Source organism: Corvus kubaryi, unplaced genomic scaffold (genome assembly GCF_017639235.1).
Source record: "Corvus kubaryi isolate FWS band 111438036 unplaced genomic scaffold, C.kubaryi_AGA036_p1.0 37396, whole genome shotgun sequence".
Taxonomy (NCBI): Eukaryota; Metazoa; Chordata; class Aves; order Passeriformes; family Corvidae; genus Corvus; species Corvus kubaryi.
Genome location: NW_024581135.1, coordinates 13,245,516 through 13,261,307, shown reverse-complemented (window position 1 = coordinate 13,261,307; position 15,792 = coordinate 13,245,516). Strand labels below are relative to the sequence as shown.

The window sequence follows — 15,792 nt, the reverse complement described above, 5'->3', positions numbered from 1 at the left end:
TTGCACTTTTTTAGGAGGTGACTCTTCCTATTTGTTTTGCATGGAAAAAACAAAGAAGAAAAACTGTTGAACATACTTGCTGATATCACTACTCAGCTATTGCACTCACTTAGACAATACCGTTTCATAGGGTTTAAAAGAAAAATACACCACTTAATTTTTTGCAGTCTCTTTCAGTAATAAAAAAACCCAGGAGGTTATTTGAATGCCTCTCACTCAATGCTTGAGACATTCAAGACTTAAGGATCATATTCAGACCATCTTATATTAAAAAAAAAAAAAAAAAGAAAAACAACACTTTCTCTTCGCATTGCACTTCTTCAACTTAGAAAAAGCCCCACACACCAAAAGGAGCCTATCTGGAGGCCCATGACCTCAGCTAATTTTACAATCCTGCTAGACAGCTGGACCCAGATTGAGATTGTCACTTAAACATCAATAAATGTAGCTGGTTCCCTTACGTGACTGAGAAATGTGTTTAACCTTCACAGACATCTCATTCCCACCAGCCGCCAGTTGGCTGAACACAGACTGACCAGCAATTAACAAGGAATGGGCAGATGCTTCTTGCTCCAAAGGTAGAAAATACAGCAAATCTAAAAAATTACCCAGAGCATCACAGTCAGAGCTCATCTTGCACACACTGAGTGGCCTAAACACAGAGCTTATTCCAGTTATTTTAAGGGGACCACTTATCTGAACAAAACAGCTCGTGTACATGGTGATGTGGCTGGGTCTAAAATGGGAATTGGGCTAACCCATGGATGTGGGAAAATCCTGAACACTGTCTCTCCAGCTCAGCTCATGGGTAAGCATACACAGTGGTGCTTTTATGTACCCTGGAGGACAGAGCACTGCCACAATTTGGTATCTACCAGCTTGATGGCTGCTGACCAATCGTCTTCCTTCTTTATGCCATGGTTTACCCTTGGTAAAATACATGAATGTTCATTCACTGAAAAATGACAAGAAATCTCTGAGGGAGGAGCAATTTAAAAAACACACTACTAGTCACTATCATTATCTCCACATTCCTAGATATTTCTTTTAGGTGAAGGAAGTGTTTACTGTTTCTTTTACAAAGTGATGCAACATTAACTATCTTTATTCCCTGAAGGTGATTGAATGTAAAGATGAAGGTGAGAACTGAGGGTTTCAGTTATAGTTAAATCTCCCTGAAAGCACCTGCTTTCTGGCAGTGAGATTTGTTCTCTGGTAAATTTTAAACCATACCTTTTCTACATATTCTTCGAAATTTTAAAACACTTTCACTTTAAGACCCTTCATTAACAAAGGCTATCACAGAATCACAGAATGGTTCCGGTTGGAAAGGACCCTAAACCTTACCTGGTTCCAACTTCCCTGCCATGGAAATGGACATGGGAACAGACACCTTCCACTAGACCACGTTGCTCAAAGTCCTACCCAACCTGGTCTTGAACACTTCTAGAGATGGGTATCCAAAACTTGTCTGGGCAACCCATTCCACTGCCTCAGCACCCTTATAATGAATTTCTTTCTAACATCAAATCTAAACATACCCTCTTTCAGTTTGAAGCCTTCCCCCCTTGCCCCATCATACCTGTGTAACATGTCCCTCTCCAGCTTTGTTGTAGCCCCCCTCTAAGTACTGGAAGGGCTCTAATTCTCCTCAGAGCCTTCTCTTCTCCAGGCTGAACCCCAACTCTCTCAGCCTGTCTTCACTGGAAGGGTGCTTCAGCCATCTGATCATTTTTGTAGCCCTCCTCCAGACTTGCTTCAACAGGTCCACATCCTTCTCATGATGGGACCCCAGAGCCGTTTGAATGCTCTGGGTGGGATCTCACAACAGTGGAGTAGAGGGGGAGAATCACCTCCCTCGACCTGCTGGCCACGCTGCTTTCGATACAGTTGGCTTTCTAGATTGTGAGATCACGTTGCCAGGTCATGATGAGCTTCTCATTAACCAGTGCTCTCAAGTTTTTTCCTCAGGGCTGGTCTCAATCCATTCTACATCCAGCCTATATGTGTGCTTGGGACTGCCCACAATCATATTCAGGACCTTGCACTTAGCCTTGTTGAACTTCATGATATGAAGCCTCTGTGTGATACTATTGGACCAAATGTTCACATCTGTGCTCAAATCTCCCTTTCTGTCTTTAAACACACACTGGACGCTGACAGTCTCACACTCATTCAGTAGGCCCTATGGTTTACTCACCTTTGTAAGAAGAAGAATCTTGCCAGGCTTCCATCTCCCTCTGTACTTTTTACTTAAGAATAGCAGAGCAGCCAGGCTGGCAGGAAGAGTTTTTATTCTTTACCCAGTGAATGAAATATAAAGTATCATCCTATGACTTTTATTCCAAAAGTTCAACCTGGCTTTGCAAATTATGCAACATCATTAATGCTGTGTGAACAGCTCTTGGTAAAAAAGACTGAGATCTGTTGTGATACCCTGAGAAAGTCATCCCAGCCTGCCCTCACCGAGGATCTGCCTCACAGTTTCCATTTTTCCTAATATCCTTTAACCATTCTTCTTTCCATTTTGGCAGTACAGATGCCTGTTCAAGTGAGGACTTGTTTCATGCTGACCTTCAGCAACGAGAACAAAGAAAAAGATGGTATGAACAGGAAAAAAAGAAGCAATTTGAGCACTACATGATGCCTGAGCAGGAGAGTGAGCAATAATCTTTTAGACAAAACTAGTGAGAAGTAATCATATGCTTCTTCTAAAACCTCCTTGTCATTCTTAACTCATAATAAAGGCAGCACCGAACTTTGTGGATTAATGGCTTTCTAAGGTTAATGATGCTCGTTTGTGTTGAGCTCTAGAGAAACTGCCTGGCTGGTCACCAATCTCTGAGAAATGTTCTGCTCCTCTAACCAGTAAGCCCATCTAAGGATTGCCTGTCATGTGGGTTGTGCCACTCTCTGCAAATGGAGAAGTTGGATCCTTTAGTCATTGACCTCCTGATTACAGCAACCTTTCAAGGGAGATATTTGAGTTTAGAACTAGCTGCAACCACTGGCATACAAGGAACTGACTCATGTTCTTAAGTCATCTAATGGGGAAAATGAGTGGAAGAATAAAAAATTTACCTAGTAAAAATTCTTTTGCAAGAACCATATAATGATAGCATTGTAATGACTTTTCTCTAGTAAAATATATGCTTATACATATAAGCTTTCAGTAATCTACCTTCAAATGCATACTTCTGTGATTTTTCAAAGAACCATGGAATGGCTGAAGTTGTAAGGGATCTCTGGAGGACATGCTGTCCATCCCTGTCCCACTAAAGGGACCCTTCAAGTCAGCTGCCCAGGGCCATGTCCAGATGGCTTCTGAATACCTCCAAGGATGGAGACTCTACAATTCTCTAGGCAAGATGTGCCAGTGCTCAGTCACCTTCACACTAAAAAGAGTTTTCTCTTTCTCATATTCAGATGAAACCTCATCATTTTTGTTTGTGGCCACTGCCTTTTGAGTGGCCTTGCAATGACATCTTCCAGTTCTGTCATCACCTGTGGGTGCATCCTACCAGAGCCCATGGATTTATGTGTGCCCAGTTCGCTTAATGTCCATCCTCTGATCTGATCCTCTTTCACCAAGCTTACATCTACCTTGCTCCAGACTTTTCCCCCTGCAGCTCCCGAAGGCCACTCTCACTTGTAAAGACTAACACATAAACACCCAATTTCACTAAGAAAGGCAAGAAGGAAGAAGTCACCTTTTCATGATGCAGACATGATATGCTATGGGAAAAATTAACAAGTTAATAGGGATACTACATACAAGATAGAGGAGGAGATTTACTTGGACCCAGACTCAGTCTCCCAAGTATGGGGCTCTCTGTTGTGTACAAACAGCTACAGTGCTCCAAGGCAGCACTTAAACAATGGTTCTGCTGGACTACAGTTTTCACTACACTGCTCAGTCTGTCCACAACACAGATAATCTCAAGTTAAAAATAACTGAAAAATTACTATCAATTTTCAAGGCTAAAGCTTTCAATAAAAGGAGTTCTGAAATACCCTTCTTTCAGAGTTACTGAAGAGCAAATATATATATGCAGCATCTATTCAAAACAGGATGCTCTGTCCTTCCTCTCATTCCTTTCAGGACAGTTCCAGAGAAATCCAACAATAAAAATGACTTATCAGCTGCAAAATGTGAGCTAGGAACTCAAGTCTTCTAGGAGATAAAGCACCTCCTATAAGCAAATGGGAACACAGGTCTCCTTCCCAGCTGATTATCTGCAGACAGTGGTCTGGAGTTTTATGCCAGAGAGCAGTAAGTTCAAAGTCAGTCTGTATATAGCCAGAGCACAGATCAATTATTAACTGCCTGTTCAACCCTTCCTGCTCTACGTAATCCAATTACAGTTCCCTTGTTTTCCCTTGTGGATCTTCAGAACATCTCTTGACCCTCCAGTATGGCAAAATAATCTTCATGAGTACAAACATGTCCATGAATTCAGCAAATGAGACAGATCTTTCAGTTCTCTCCACTTGGAAAGCAGAGATAGAGATCTGCCAGAGTCCTTGGCTGAATGTTGTGGCAGCTTCTTCTTTCAAGTTAGTTTTGCACACTTAAAAATTTAAAGTGCCATATGCTAACAAAAACATAAAATAAAATTGCGTTTGGGTGCCTAGTCCACCTCTTTCCTCAAAGACTTTTTAGTGCTGGATTTGAAGTGAAAACACTAGTCAGCATTCCTATTTTCTGTGAAGTGTGCTTACAGCAGGGGAACATCTTAGTGACCAGTGTGATTTCTAACCACGGAAGTTTCTCTCTTTAGATAAATAAGCTGATAGATCTCCTGCCACCCCAGCCCTGCCTACTCATGGTACCAAAGCCAGCTTCCCATTTAAGGCAACTGCGGAAAATTTCTTTTACATTCATCATTACTGACCAAACTGTCTCTGGCCCCTCACTCAGTGAACAACATAAGATTTCAGGGGCCAACTGCAACAATTGCTTGACATTACATTTAGAAGACTTCTATGCTATCTGCCATATAATGGCTGTGAACCAGAGCTAGACTGGGAACAATCCTCAGTCACTCAGTTGCTTGTCTCCTCCACAAAGCTGTCTCCCATACTTCCCAATGTGCCTTTCTTTCCTGCTCCTGCTCTGTTAAAAGCAGCTGTACCTGAACTTTGTCACCATTTCTCATTTCGGTCACATAAATTGTGCAGATTGTTCAGTGCCTGCTGCAAGTCTGTAAGGCACAAGGTGCTCTCCAAGGGGAACTACATGAGCAACAGTGTAGTCAAGAGGGTCTTTCTGCAGCAGTTAGCTAATGTCCCAAAACTAAGACCCACAAGGGAGCAAGGAAAAAGAACCAGAAGAGTCATCCCCCAAATCCACCCAAGTCCTATTTCTCCTATTTTAGTTTTGACCCATTAAACTTCAGAGTATTCAGTGTAAATAGGATGCCTCAAAGACTGAACTGGATTTTTTTCATCTCTTTTCCACTGAGTAAGAAAAGCTTTGGTTGTTGGAGATGCAGCTCAACAGACTTGAAGGCAAAAACAATGGAGAATTTACATGCTTTCAATAGAAAGGCTGTTTCTGATTTAGAGACAGGAGGAGATTACAGGTGATTATGAGTTTATAAGAAAAAATGAATCAGTAGCTTCTCACTAATATTTACTTTTTTTTTTAGAGTGTTAACTCAGCTTACCTTTGTTACACATTTTGATTTCTTTTCCTATTCACTTCAAATGTCAGCTGATTTTAAGACTTTATAGGCCAGGGAAGTGGAGCTGATATAAGTCCTGCTACTGTATGCTGAGTATCAGAGACCTAAGAATTACTCATGCTGTTTTTATTTGTACTGCTGTTTTTAACTGTGCCTTTTTCCTTGTCTTTAATCTTTCCTCTTCAAAGTCAGAGTCTTGCTTTCCAAAAGAAATGGAGAGCAAATGTCAGTGTGATGGCAATAGATGCTGGAAAGGTGGAAATAGAAAAGAAGGACTCAAAAGGTTTAATTTCTTATGAGATTAGATAATAAATACAGATAATTTTTCAATCACTCTAGCATAGTTTGAGATTCTATCTCTCTTCTTTGATGCTAGCTACCTGCTTTTTTTCTAGATTAGGAATCATATTGTTTCCATGGAGAAAGCCAACAAAACTGAGAATCAAAGACTTGTGAAAACATTTTCTAGACAATATATTTCATCATATTCATATCACATTTGATTACTTGCAGGGGGGTAGGAAACATGAAGAAAGGAGAAGCAAAGTTTATTTCTACATTCTTTCTTTTAACATTTTTCTCTCCCATCATTTATTATCTTTAGGGAACAAGGCACAGATAATATTATAAAGGTACTGGTAACTGTGAAATCGTGTAATTGCAAAAATGTACAGTGAAGAGCAAGCCTGGGAAAGAAAAAAATACTCTTTTCTTGGTAGTATCTTCACATGATGTGGATAATTTCTGTGGATTGACACACTGAGAAGACTAATTAGAGATGTTTACCCATTTTCTGTAGCTTAGTAACAGGCACTATAATTTTTCTACAGAAAGAGATATTAAAAATGCCAATCATTAAAGTACTGCTAATTTCTTGGATGTGGGACCAATGGGACTACATGAGCTTTACATACATACCCATCTATGTATGTGTGTGTGTATATGTATATATACACACACCCATCTATGTACAATACATACACATACATTTGTAGCTGTAATTTAAAAATCCAAGAAAGACTGGAGAGGAAAGGAACATGCTCTTATATGCATACCATTTTCAAATCATATGTATGATTTCAAGGTATCAGTATTAACTAATGGAGGAAAGAATCCCTAAGCCATCTTTAAAACCACCAGCTTTTGAAACCTTACCTGCAAACTGCCAGGACATGAGCCCATTGATCAGAGGTAAGAACAAACTCTGTGGTATGGATACGTTCTACAGGTGGGAACTGCTTCTAGAAGTATTATATAGATATAAATTTACTGAAATCAATTGATTTTAGGTAATATTCACACCTGACTGAATTAGACCATAGGTGCCCATACAAATTCACTTTTATATAAGCCCTTTTAGTATACTCTAACTATGAATAATCCTTGCAAACAGTTTCACTTCTCTAATGTCAAATATTTAACATGTGAAATCAGAAGTAGGAGAAACATTCTTCTCATTGTCACTTTTATTAACTAGCAATTTGCCTACTTATTTTGTGGATAATAGAAAAGAGGAATAACTGAATACGTGAGCAGTAGCTTCAAAAATAGTTACAAAAGGTGAAATACTTAATTATACGTAGACTGTTCCAATACAGTTTTTTAACAAGTGGAAAGGGACTTGGGATTATGGTAAAGAGTATTACTGCTCACCTCCTAAGTGAGAAAGTCCATTCCCATTTCTCCAGGAGCCTAACCTTTATTTAACCAATCAGTTATCCAGCAGGGACCTGGTTATGTCCTACTACACACTGTCAAACTCAGCAAGATTCCTTGAAAGTGAGCCAATAACAGAGAAGGAATCACACGCACTTCTAATGCTACAAAGGACATTGATATTCATAGTCCAGTAACTTTATGGCAAGCATAAACCTCTTGGAGGAAGAAAGAGTAACGTATCTGAACATTATTTTCATTGGAATAATTTCAATTCCAACAAGACTAAAAAGTAAAAGGACATGAAATTTAACGAATTATTCCATTTGGGACAAAAGGCAGAGAATATACATGACTGAAATGACTGTCTTGAAAAAATGTCACAGAAGCATGCACTGAGTAATCCTGAAGGAGACTTTCAGGAGTTAACAAAGGTCAGCTAGTTATCTTAATCATTCTTTGCATATAGTGCTACACTTTATAGTCCAGAATTTTGGAACCTGACATCTCACCAACCCTCTAAACAACTGTTACCACCTTATTACAAGTGAATAAAAAGAGGTGCAGGTCTGAGAAAAGCACCATTGTTTGTACTGCCTGACTGTGCTGAGACCTGCACCACCTAATTTCTACAGGTACTGAGAGCGCCTGTCTCCACCTAAGCCAAAGCTGAAATCTGCAGATGCTGCAGCTGACAAAATGAAAGGTCATTTTCATTTTCATGAGCTCTGCTCCTGCTGAGCTGCTACAAGACATCCTGATGTCTTGATCCCAACCCCTTTCCCAAGCACTATTAGAGACCCCCTTCTAGAGCTCCACAATTATAGCTTGCTTATAGTGTATTCTATCAATAAAAGTCAATTGACTTACGTTTCTAAGGTCATTTTAGATTACTGTGGCAGCAGTAAAGGTGATTTAAATGGATATTGCATTGTCATTAACTTTAGGGCTATTTCCAATTGCCTGAGTGGCATCAAAAGACCTGAGTGAAACTGAGAAGCAGATTCCAAGGTTTTACCTCAGCAGGGGCTAACCTCCATCACCCTGGAACTACACACTAGAATATTCATACATCCAAAAATCATAAACACTGGTCTACAAGAGCACATTAGAGATGGAAATCTGGGACTGGACAGGAGAGGGTGAGGGTCACCTCAGTAGTCCCACCTCCCTGCTGCAGCTTCGCTTGATATAGATTGGCTCAGGCAGTTATTATTCCAGTTGCCCCTCCCAGGGATGCCAGCCCCAATGCTATCCACATGACAAAGCCAAGAGATAAACTACTGCAAACTCCATATTGAGAATAAAACCTTTTTTTTTTTTTCAAATCTTCTATGGCTTTATTTGACAGTACTTGAAAGCTTAGTTATTCTGGAATTTTCAAGGCTTCAGAGTGGTCTGGGTCATTCAGTCAAATCTACATATTCAACCATGTGACATTAACTTTCTATTGTTTGCCACAGGCAACTGACTCACCAATACTCTTACTCATCATTTCCAATGCTCCAGTGCCTGATAACTCTTGAAAAATTCAAATTTCCCCATTTGTCTAAGATGATGTTTGTCTGGAGTGAGTTTTCTGAAAGGACTGCAAGGACTGAGGAGCAAGAGTTTTACTGAGAAGACAAAGGGTCTATGCCCCTAAAATCTTAACAGATTTTCAAAAAGTACCCATGTCAAGTATCTTCAAAAAGGAAATGGATTTACACTTCATGTTTTGGTGAGTAAACCTAGAAAACTTGGACATATTCTAGCTTTAATATTCAGACATACTAGCCATATTCCATTGAAACAGTCCAGTGAGGAGCAGTACATGTGCCAAGACAGAATGCAAAAGATAGAATTATAAATATATTTGTGCACCAAATGCTCTTGTACATACATAGTATTTCTCATTCCCTTATCTTGGTGGCCTAATGGATCTCAGTGTGGAATAAATAGCAAGGAATTACTATTGTACAGTCCTGCCAAATGGAAGTCAAAGCACATTTTAAGCCCCAACAGCATGATTACTCAAAGACTGACTAGGCAAGTGTAGCACTGAATGCCAAATAAAGGGACATAAACAAGAGTAATGGCCATTTTCACGAACTGAACACCATGAAGTTGATAAAGTTGCAGACACAGAAATGAACTTAAATCAGTGCAAAATTCTATACTATTCTCCCACAAAAAAAAACCCCGTACAAACAAACAAAAAAAACCCCAAAAAACTTCAGTTACACTGGTCTCCCTTTGGTAGCAAATCAAGGCTACTTACCATTCTTGGAGAGAATCACAGCCAAATATTCATGAAAGTAGGTGTTGATGTACAGCAGAAGGCTTGGAGTGTGTGCCGTGAGAAAGCTGAATGCAATATTCTCCTTGGACACGACAGCATCCACATAAATGGCAGAGCTTGAGGTGCTTGCATTCTTTGTGACAGGATAAGGTTCTTGGAAAGTATAGGTAACAGAAGTGCCGGCTTCAAATAATGCAGAAACCTCTGAAAGCATATATAAATAAACCAAAGGAATTATTTCAGCTACTGCATCTTCAAATCTTCCAGGCAGGGATGGACAAGAACTGACTGCCTCAGAAGTAGAACACTGCAAAACACCCCTGATCCATCACCCTTCCTTCATTTGTATAAGCAGTGTGTCCTTTCTTCCAGATTGTTTGTCTGACAGAAAGAGTAACAGTGTATGGAGACATAAATTCAATGTTTTAGTGCTGGAATCAGAACTCCATGAGATGGAACAGCCCAAATGTCTATCAGACAAATAAATGCTTTGTTCACCATCTTGTGACAGTGACATGTAAGGCAATATTCTCTGTTGTGCCCCCACAATAGATTTGTTCTTTCCAGTCTCCTTTTTAAAGAAATTAATTATTAAAGTAACACACTGACCAAAGACAGCCAGTAAAGGAAGCTTACTGGGGAACTTTGGGAGCATCAAACGAAGAGAAACATCTACCTGTGCATTCTCAGATCCTAGGAAGTCATGCTTCTGTTTCCATTAAACACAACATAAGTCTGACTATGAATGACACAGGACAACAGCAGGGTTTTTCTTCAGTGAAGTCAGGATGGTGATTCTCCAGTAAAGCAGCTTCACCTTTACAGCAGCATCTTCTAATGGGACACTATGTGGGTGTTTGAGATGTCTGTTGCAACATCCGTGCCAAGCCCTCAGCTTTGGTAAGTGAGCATAGTTCCACAGACTGCAGTACAACTGTCCTGCTTCTGGCCAGGATGAGGTTAACTTTGCAGTAGCCAGGGCAGGGCATGGCTAGGACCTGGAGTTTATTCTATACCACCCCACATCATTTTCGGGGGATGGAGGAAGGGCTCTCTTCTGGGTCAGCCCAGCTGGTGGTGGAAGGAGGTGAGAATTGTTTGCCTCTTTCTTGTATCCTCTACTGTTGCAGTTACTGTTTGGGTTTTTTTAAAAGTCACTGCTGTTTCCAGTAAATCGTTCTTATATCAATTTATGATCTTTACCTTTTGTGCAGTAAAGGCAGAGGCAGAAGGGAGAGGAGAGTGAGTGAGATCACTCCATGGTTTCAGTGGAATCACTGAATTTGAGAATACCATTCCTAAACCATGACAACAGCTAAGCCAATTAACACCAGCAGATGATGCAACCCATTTAGCAAACCTGTTGCATTTGTGAGGTGGGGGACAACCATGGAAATTAAAAATTCACACTGCACCTTGTTACTGAGCAGTGATTTTGTAGCTCCAAAAAGCCTGCTTGATAAATTAGATGTTCCTTATTTGCCCTGGTTTTTTTCTGTTGTTGACAGCACCTCCTATAAGCCACCAGATAGGTTCAGTGAGGACACATTTACCAAAGACTGAGCCATGCAAATCAGTTTTCTCCTGAATGCTTCATGCTTATTCTAAAGATTTCTTAACGTTTGGATGGCTTGTCACAAGAATGGCAAAAAAACCCACAAAAACACTACCTCTTTTTGTCACATCAGTGCTCTAAAACTTTGTAAAGAAAAGCTCTTAAGAATTTGTTAAGGTGAACAAAATAAGACGAGGTTTAAAAAACAAGCCAACTAAATATTCAGACATGGGCAAACACCTGCTATGAAGAATTTCAGCCCTTTTCCCTATCATCTGGGGATAGATATATGCAATGGAATACAGGAATCATAGTGGGATATAGCTGTGAACTTCATTAGTACAACTAACACCATTTTAATTTCTGAGGCCAACACTGAAGTCAACAAAAGGAGGTCTTAGAGCCTGCTTAAGACAAACACTTAGTAACACTGAACAGGGACAGCTGATAATAGAACATCTTGAAACAGGGGGACACCAAGGTGACATGGGTGAAATGGTGCTGTAATTCAGAGTTATTGCACAAACCACTAAAGTCCTGGGATCAAAGCTTGCTGCCTACCTTCCTTGCAGAAAGGTCCTTCATAGGCTGAGTTGGTACAATCACAGAAGTAACCATTATACTTCTCCACACATTTTCCTCCATTATGGCACAGGTTCCCATAACTGCTGCAATGTCCTGGGCATCCAGGTTTAACACCAGGTGTCATTTTAGCTCTCTCCTCGAGGTCAAGTTTCTGTCCATTTAAATGCAGAGATCGAATGCATCCCAAAAAGCCCTTCTGTCTGGAAGCTGTTCCCCCTGAAAAAGAGAAAAACAGACATGCACTCACTGGTGAGTCTGCACAGTAATCAAAGCCATGAAGTTCAACCCTGAGGTACAAACATGAATCCACAAATTTAAAAAACTATTATATATCAATGTGTACAGTTGCAAAAGATGACAGATGGACAGCCTTGGAAATTAAGGTGTCTCTCTATTTTTATGAAAGGACTAGAAAGCTGTATGTGACACTTTGTAATTCTTGTCTTTTTTGGCTTATCTACTGCCCTGTCTGACATTGAAACTGCAAATTCATTTAGAAGAAAGATTAGTTTCTTCATCTTATGTCTGCATATCACCAAATATATGAGAAAACTAAACCAAAAATGTTGGGGTTTTGTTGTTTTTTTCTATTTGTTATCTTAGTACAAACAACACCCTGATCCCACCAGCAGGAGAGTTACACATGCTGATGAGTCCAGATAGCAGGGATGAATCATGTTCAGCACCAGACCTGCTGGCTGAAGGGAAATGACTTGAGTCTGAATTTATGCATGACTGCCCAGCCTGATGTGTTGCATGTAAATGGCTGTTGTAGGCCTGAAACATGAGTTCAGTTCACAGATGTGTTATTTATTACAACAGATGAACATGATTGCATTTCTTCCTGAAGACCAGGCCTGTATGCAAGAGGGCAGTTCAATCTCTACAAGATAACTAGATTCATATCTGTCGAATGGAACTGCTAACAGTGTTACAGTGAAGGCATTTTCCCTAAGAGGTAATCTCTGAGAATGATAATAATGATGATTGTTGAAGTTCTCTATGAAAATATAACAATTTTTCTTATCATAGGCTTTTTTTTTGGCAGTTGCCAATGTTTTTCTTTTGAAGATACTGCAATTTTGATTGCTGCTAGGAAATCTAGTTCTGGTCCAGGAGTTATCAGCATTTGCAGACTCTTAAAAGCTAGCTTTATTGGTGATTCTCCTGCAAAAGTAGTATGAAAGAACTTATTATTCTTCTGTAGAAGTTGGCTCTATTTCAAAGCATACGATTTAAGAGATTATATCACTTGATAAGCCCTAGCAGAAGAGCATTTGTTTTTTTCCATAAATTAATTAAAGCAAGACTTTTTCAAACTAAAGAGAATGCAGCAACAGTCTGAAAAGGAACTTCACTCAAGGCCTAGCGTTCTACTACACCATTCTGTCATACTTTTCTTTCTGGAACATTAATAGTAGAAATACTGGATGTGAATTAGAGTAATTGAACTATAGATAGTATGCATGAGACACATTTATTCCATGCTCATTTTCTGACACCTTTCTCAGAGAAGTAAATATTTTTAAGTTTCTCTTTAGCCAGCTATTTCTTTCAGGTGGGCAAACGTTAGCTCACTTATTTTAAAGACCCTTTGAGGACAAGAATCAGGCCTTCTGCATTTGCTGCACTGCATACACAATCCTTTTATTTGGAGACTTTGTTCCAAAACAAAACATACAGAATTTTCAGTAAAGACCATGTAAGTAGAAATGGGATTTCTCCCTTTAAGGCTACTGGTTACTCTGTTTTCTTTTGCCTGGAGGCCACCATAAATATCACAAGGATGAATGACAGTTTCCTTGCCTCTTCTCTGCACACATACAAATCCCAGCTATAATATATAAAAAATGAGTAAAAACTATTGCTAACTGTTCTATGGATGTCATGTTTATTGCACTACTCATATTCTTATTGCTCTCTAAAGCGCTTTGGAAAGCCACATAAAGTTTTTCACTCTTCTATTTTCTGCAGAGCATAGAGCTTAACACAGACTAACTACATGATCCTAGACCAGTATTGATTAAGCAAATCTACTGCTTATTTTTGGCAGTTTTCTTCAATTGACTTGACCTAATCTTCATATACACTCCCGCAAAGCAGAGGAAAAACTGAAAACAAACAAACAAAACTCTTCCCCAAATTAGGCTTTGCAGACTCTTCCAACTCTAACAGAAGCCTGATGGGCTAGAAACCTTAATGGATGAAACCTAAATGTTTTATTCAGGAAAACAGATTTTAGGATAAGCCTAAGGACCGTAAATACCAAGGCTGAGGATGTACTTTGCTGAGTGGAGGTAACAGTCAAATGAGACATGCTGTTTTCAGCAAGGTGTTTATGCAGCCAAATTCTTCCGAGGAGCCTTTGGGAAAGGAAGGGAGAGTCTGAGAGGAAGAGGCAAGAAGCTCACAACTGAGCACTCACAGCAGTTTGGTGACACAATTGGATAAAAAATTAACATTCTAGCAATGAGGTGAGGATTTGCTTTAAAAAAAAAAAAACAAAACAAAGGACTTTTTGTTAGTAGAAACTGGATTAGGGAGGCTGAAAATAAGTATTAGGAGCATCCTTGCTTTGTGTAACTGATACAAAGAAAAGGAAAGGATGGAGAAGCATAGGGATCATAATCAGGAGTAGGAGAACTTGCCATGGTGCTCCTCAGAAGACCTTCAAGTCATACTTTTTACTCTCAAGCTGAAAGATGTACAAATCATACAGGATACACAAGAATTAGGCATTAATTCCTCCTCTTGGCCTCCAAAATATTCCAAGGCATTGACAAATGCTTTTAAATCCAACAGTAAACAAACCCCTTCTTTTCCTATAATTCCTTGTCTCTGTCTCCAGAGAAAGCTTCTCAGATGTTGACTTTCTCTGGGTTATGTTGCTTTAGCCTGTCTACAACAGACAGAGGAGATTCACCCAAGGATTCATTCCTTGCTCACTTGCTCCCAAGACAAAACTAGGAACCCAAACACTTAGCTTTGCTAATTTCCAAAATGTACCAAACAAATAGCACAAAAACTGCTGACCAAAGCTTTGTACATCAGATTAATTTCTCAGGATTTTTATTTTGCTTCTCTGATGTTACCAGTCTGAGTTCAAATCCTGTTCTCAAAGTGGTCTGGGAGGACATTCTTTCCCATCCCTGTGATGGATCTCACTCCTTCGCCAGTAGGGTAAGACAGAGCTTCATCTGAGACTATGCCACAAGAGGAGATGATGACACAACTACTCCAGGACCACAGGAATAGCTGCACTACACAAAACTATGCCACACATTTTGAGTACTGAAAACAACTGTCCATTGAAAGGAAAGGTTTTTGAGTGCCCCTTCCAAGCAAGTAATTTGCCGAATTGGCTCGTTACTGCGCAGTTTGGTGCAGTTGATGGTACTTAGCCTGCACATTTGTTTGGGGCTTGCTCCTTCTACTGTACTTTTTTCAAATTAACAGAAGAAACCTGACCAGGTACAAGGATATCCATGCTCTGACTGAGGATTATAATGCAGCCAGAAGCAGTTAGATACCCAAGACCCACTACAAGAAAGGCAGAAATGGTTTTCAAATTCTTTTAGGCTGCATTAAAATCCAAGCTTGTTTGAGTGTAGTGGCAATACAAAGTCATTTTTCTCTTCCACTTCACACACACACAGAACTATCTCAGATGCCTGCCACACACTGTCATTAAGGCTAGAAACCCCTTAATCACTGTCAGTATGCAGAATGCTGCAGAGACAAATATGTTGTGGATTATAGGGGAAGTAGGGAGTAATAATATGTGCTGCTGCTTCCTTCCTTTTTTACAATGGTGTTTACACATTTATTTTTCAGATGGGTTAAAATTCTCTCTGCATGGTTGAGGTATTAAATCAGTAGCTTTTTATTACAAGATTCGAATGAGACTTTCAGTAGAGACAAACTACATCACATCTGTGTATTGCTGGACTTCTGCCACCTTTCCCTGGAGCACCCAGGGACAAATAATGCCAGAATCATGAGGCTGCCCAGGTTTCCAGCTCTTCTGA

At 39.8% G+C, this 15,792-nt stretch overlaps 1 protein-coding gene across 1 annotated transcript in view; it reads right to left on the bottom strand.

Annotated features, from left to right (window-relative positions):
* Positions 1-15,792, bottom strand: part of CNTNAP5 (contactin associated protein family member 5) — a 283,868-nt gene that overhangs the window by 31,130 nt on the left and 236,946 nt on the right. The window contains exons 18-19 of the mRNA XM_042041551.1: positions 11,741-11,980; positions 9,604-9,828 (exon numbers count right to left, since the gene is read on the bottom strand). Coding sequence (XP_041897485.1) covers positions 9,604-9,828; positions 11,741-11,980 — 465 coding nt within the window. The remainder of the gene's footprint in view (positions 1-9,603; positions 9,829-11,740; positions 11,981-15,792) is intronic.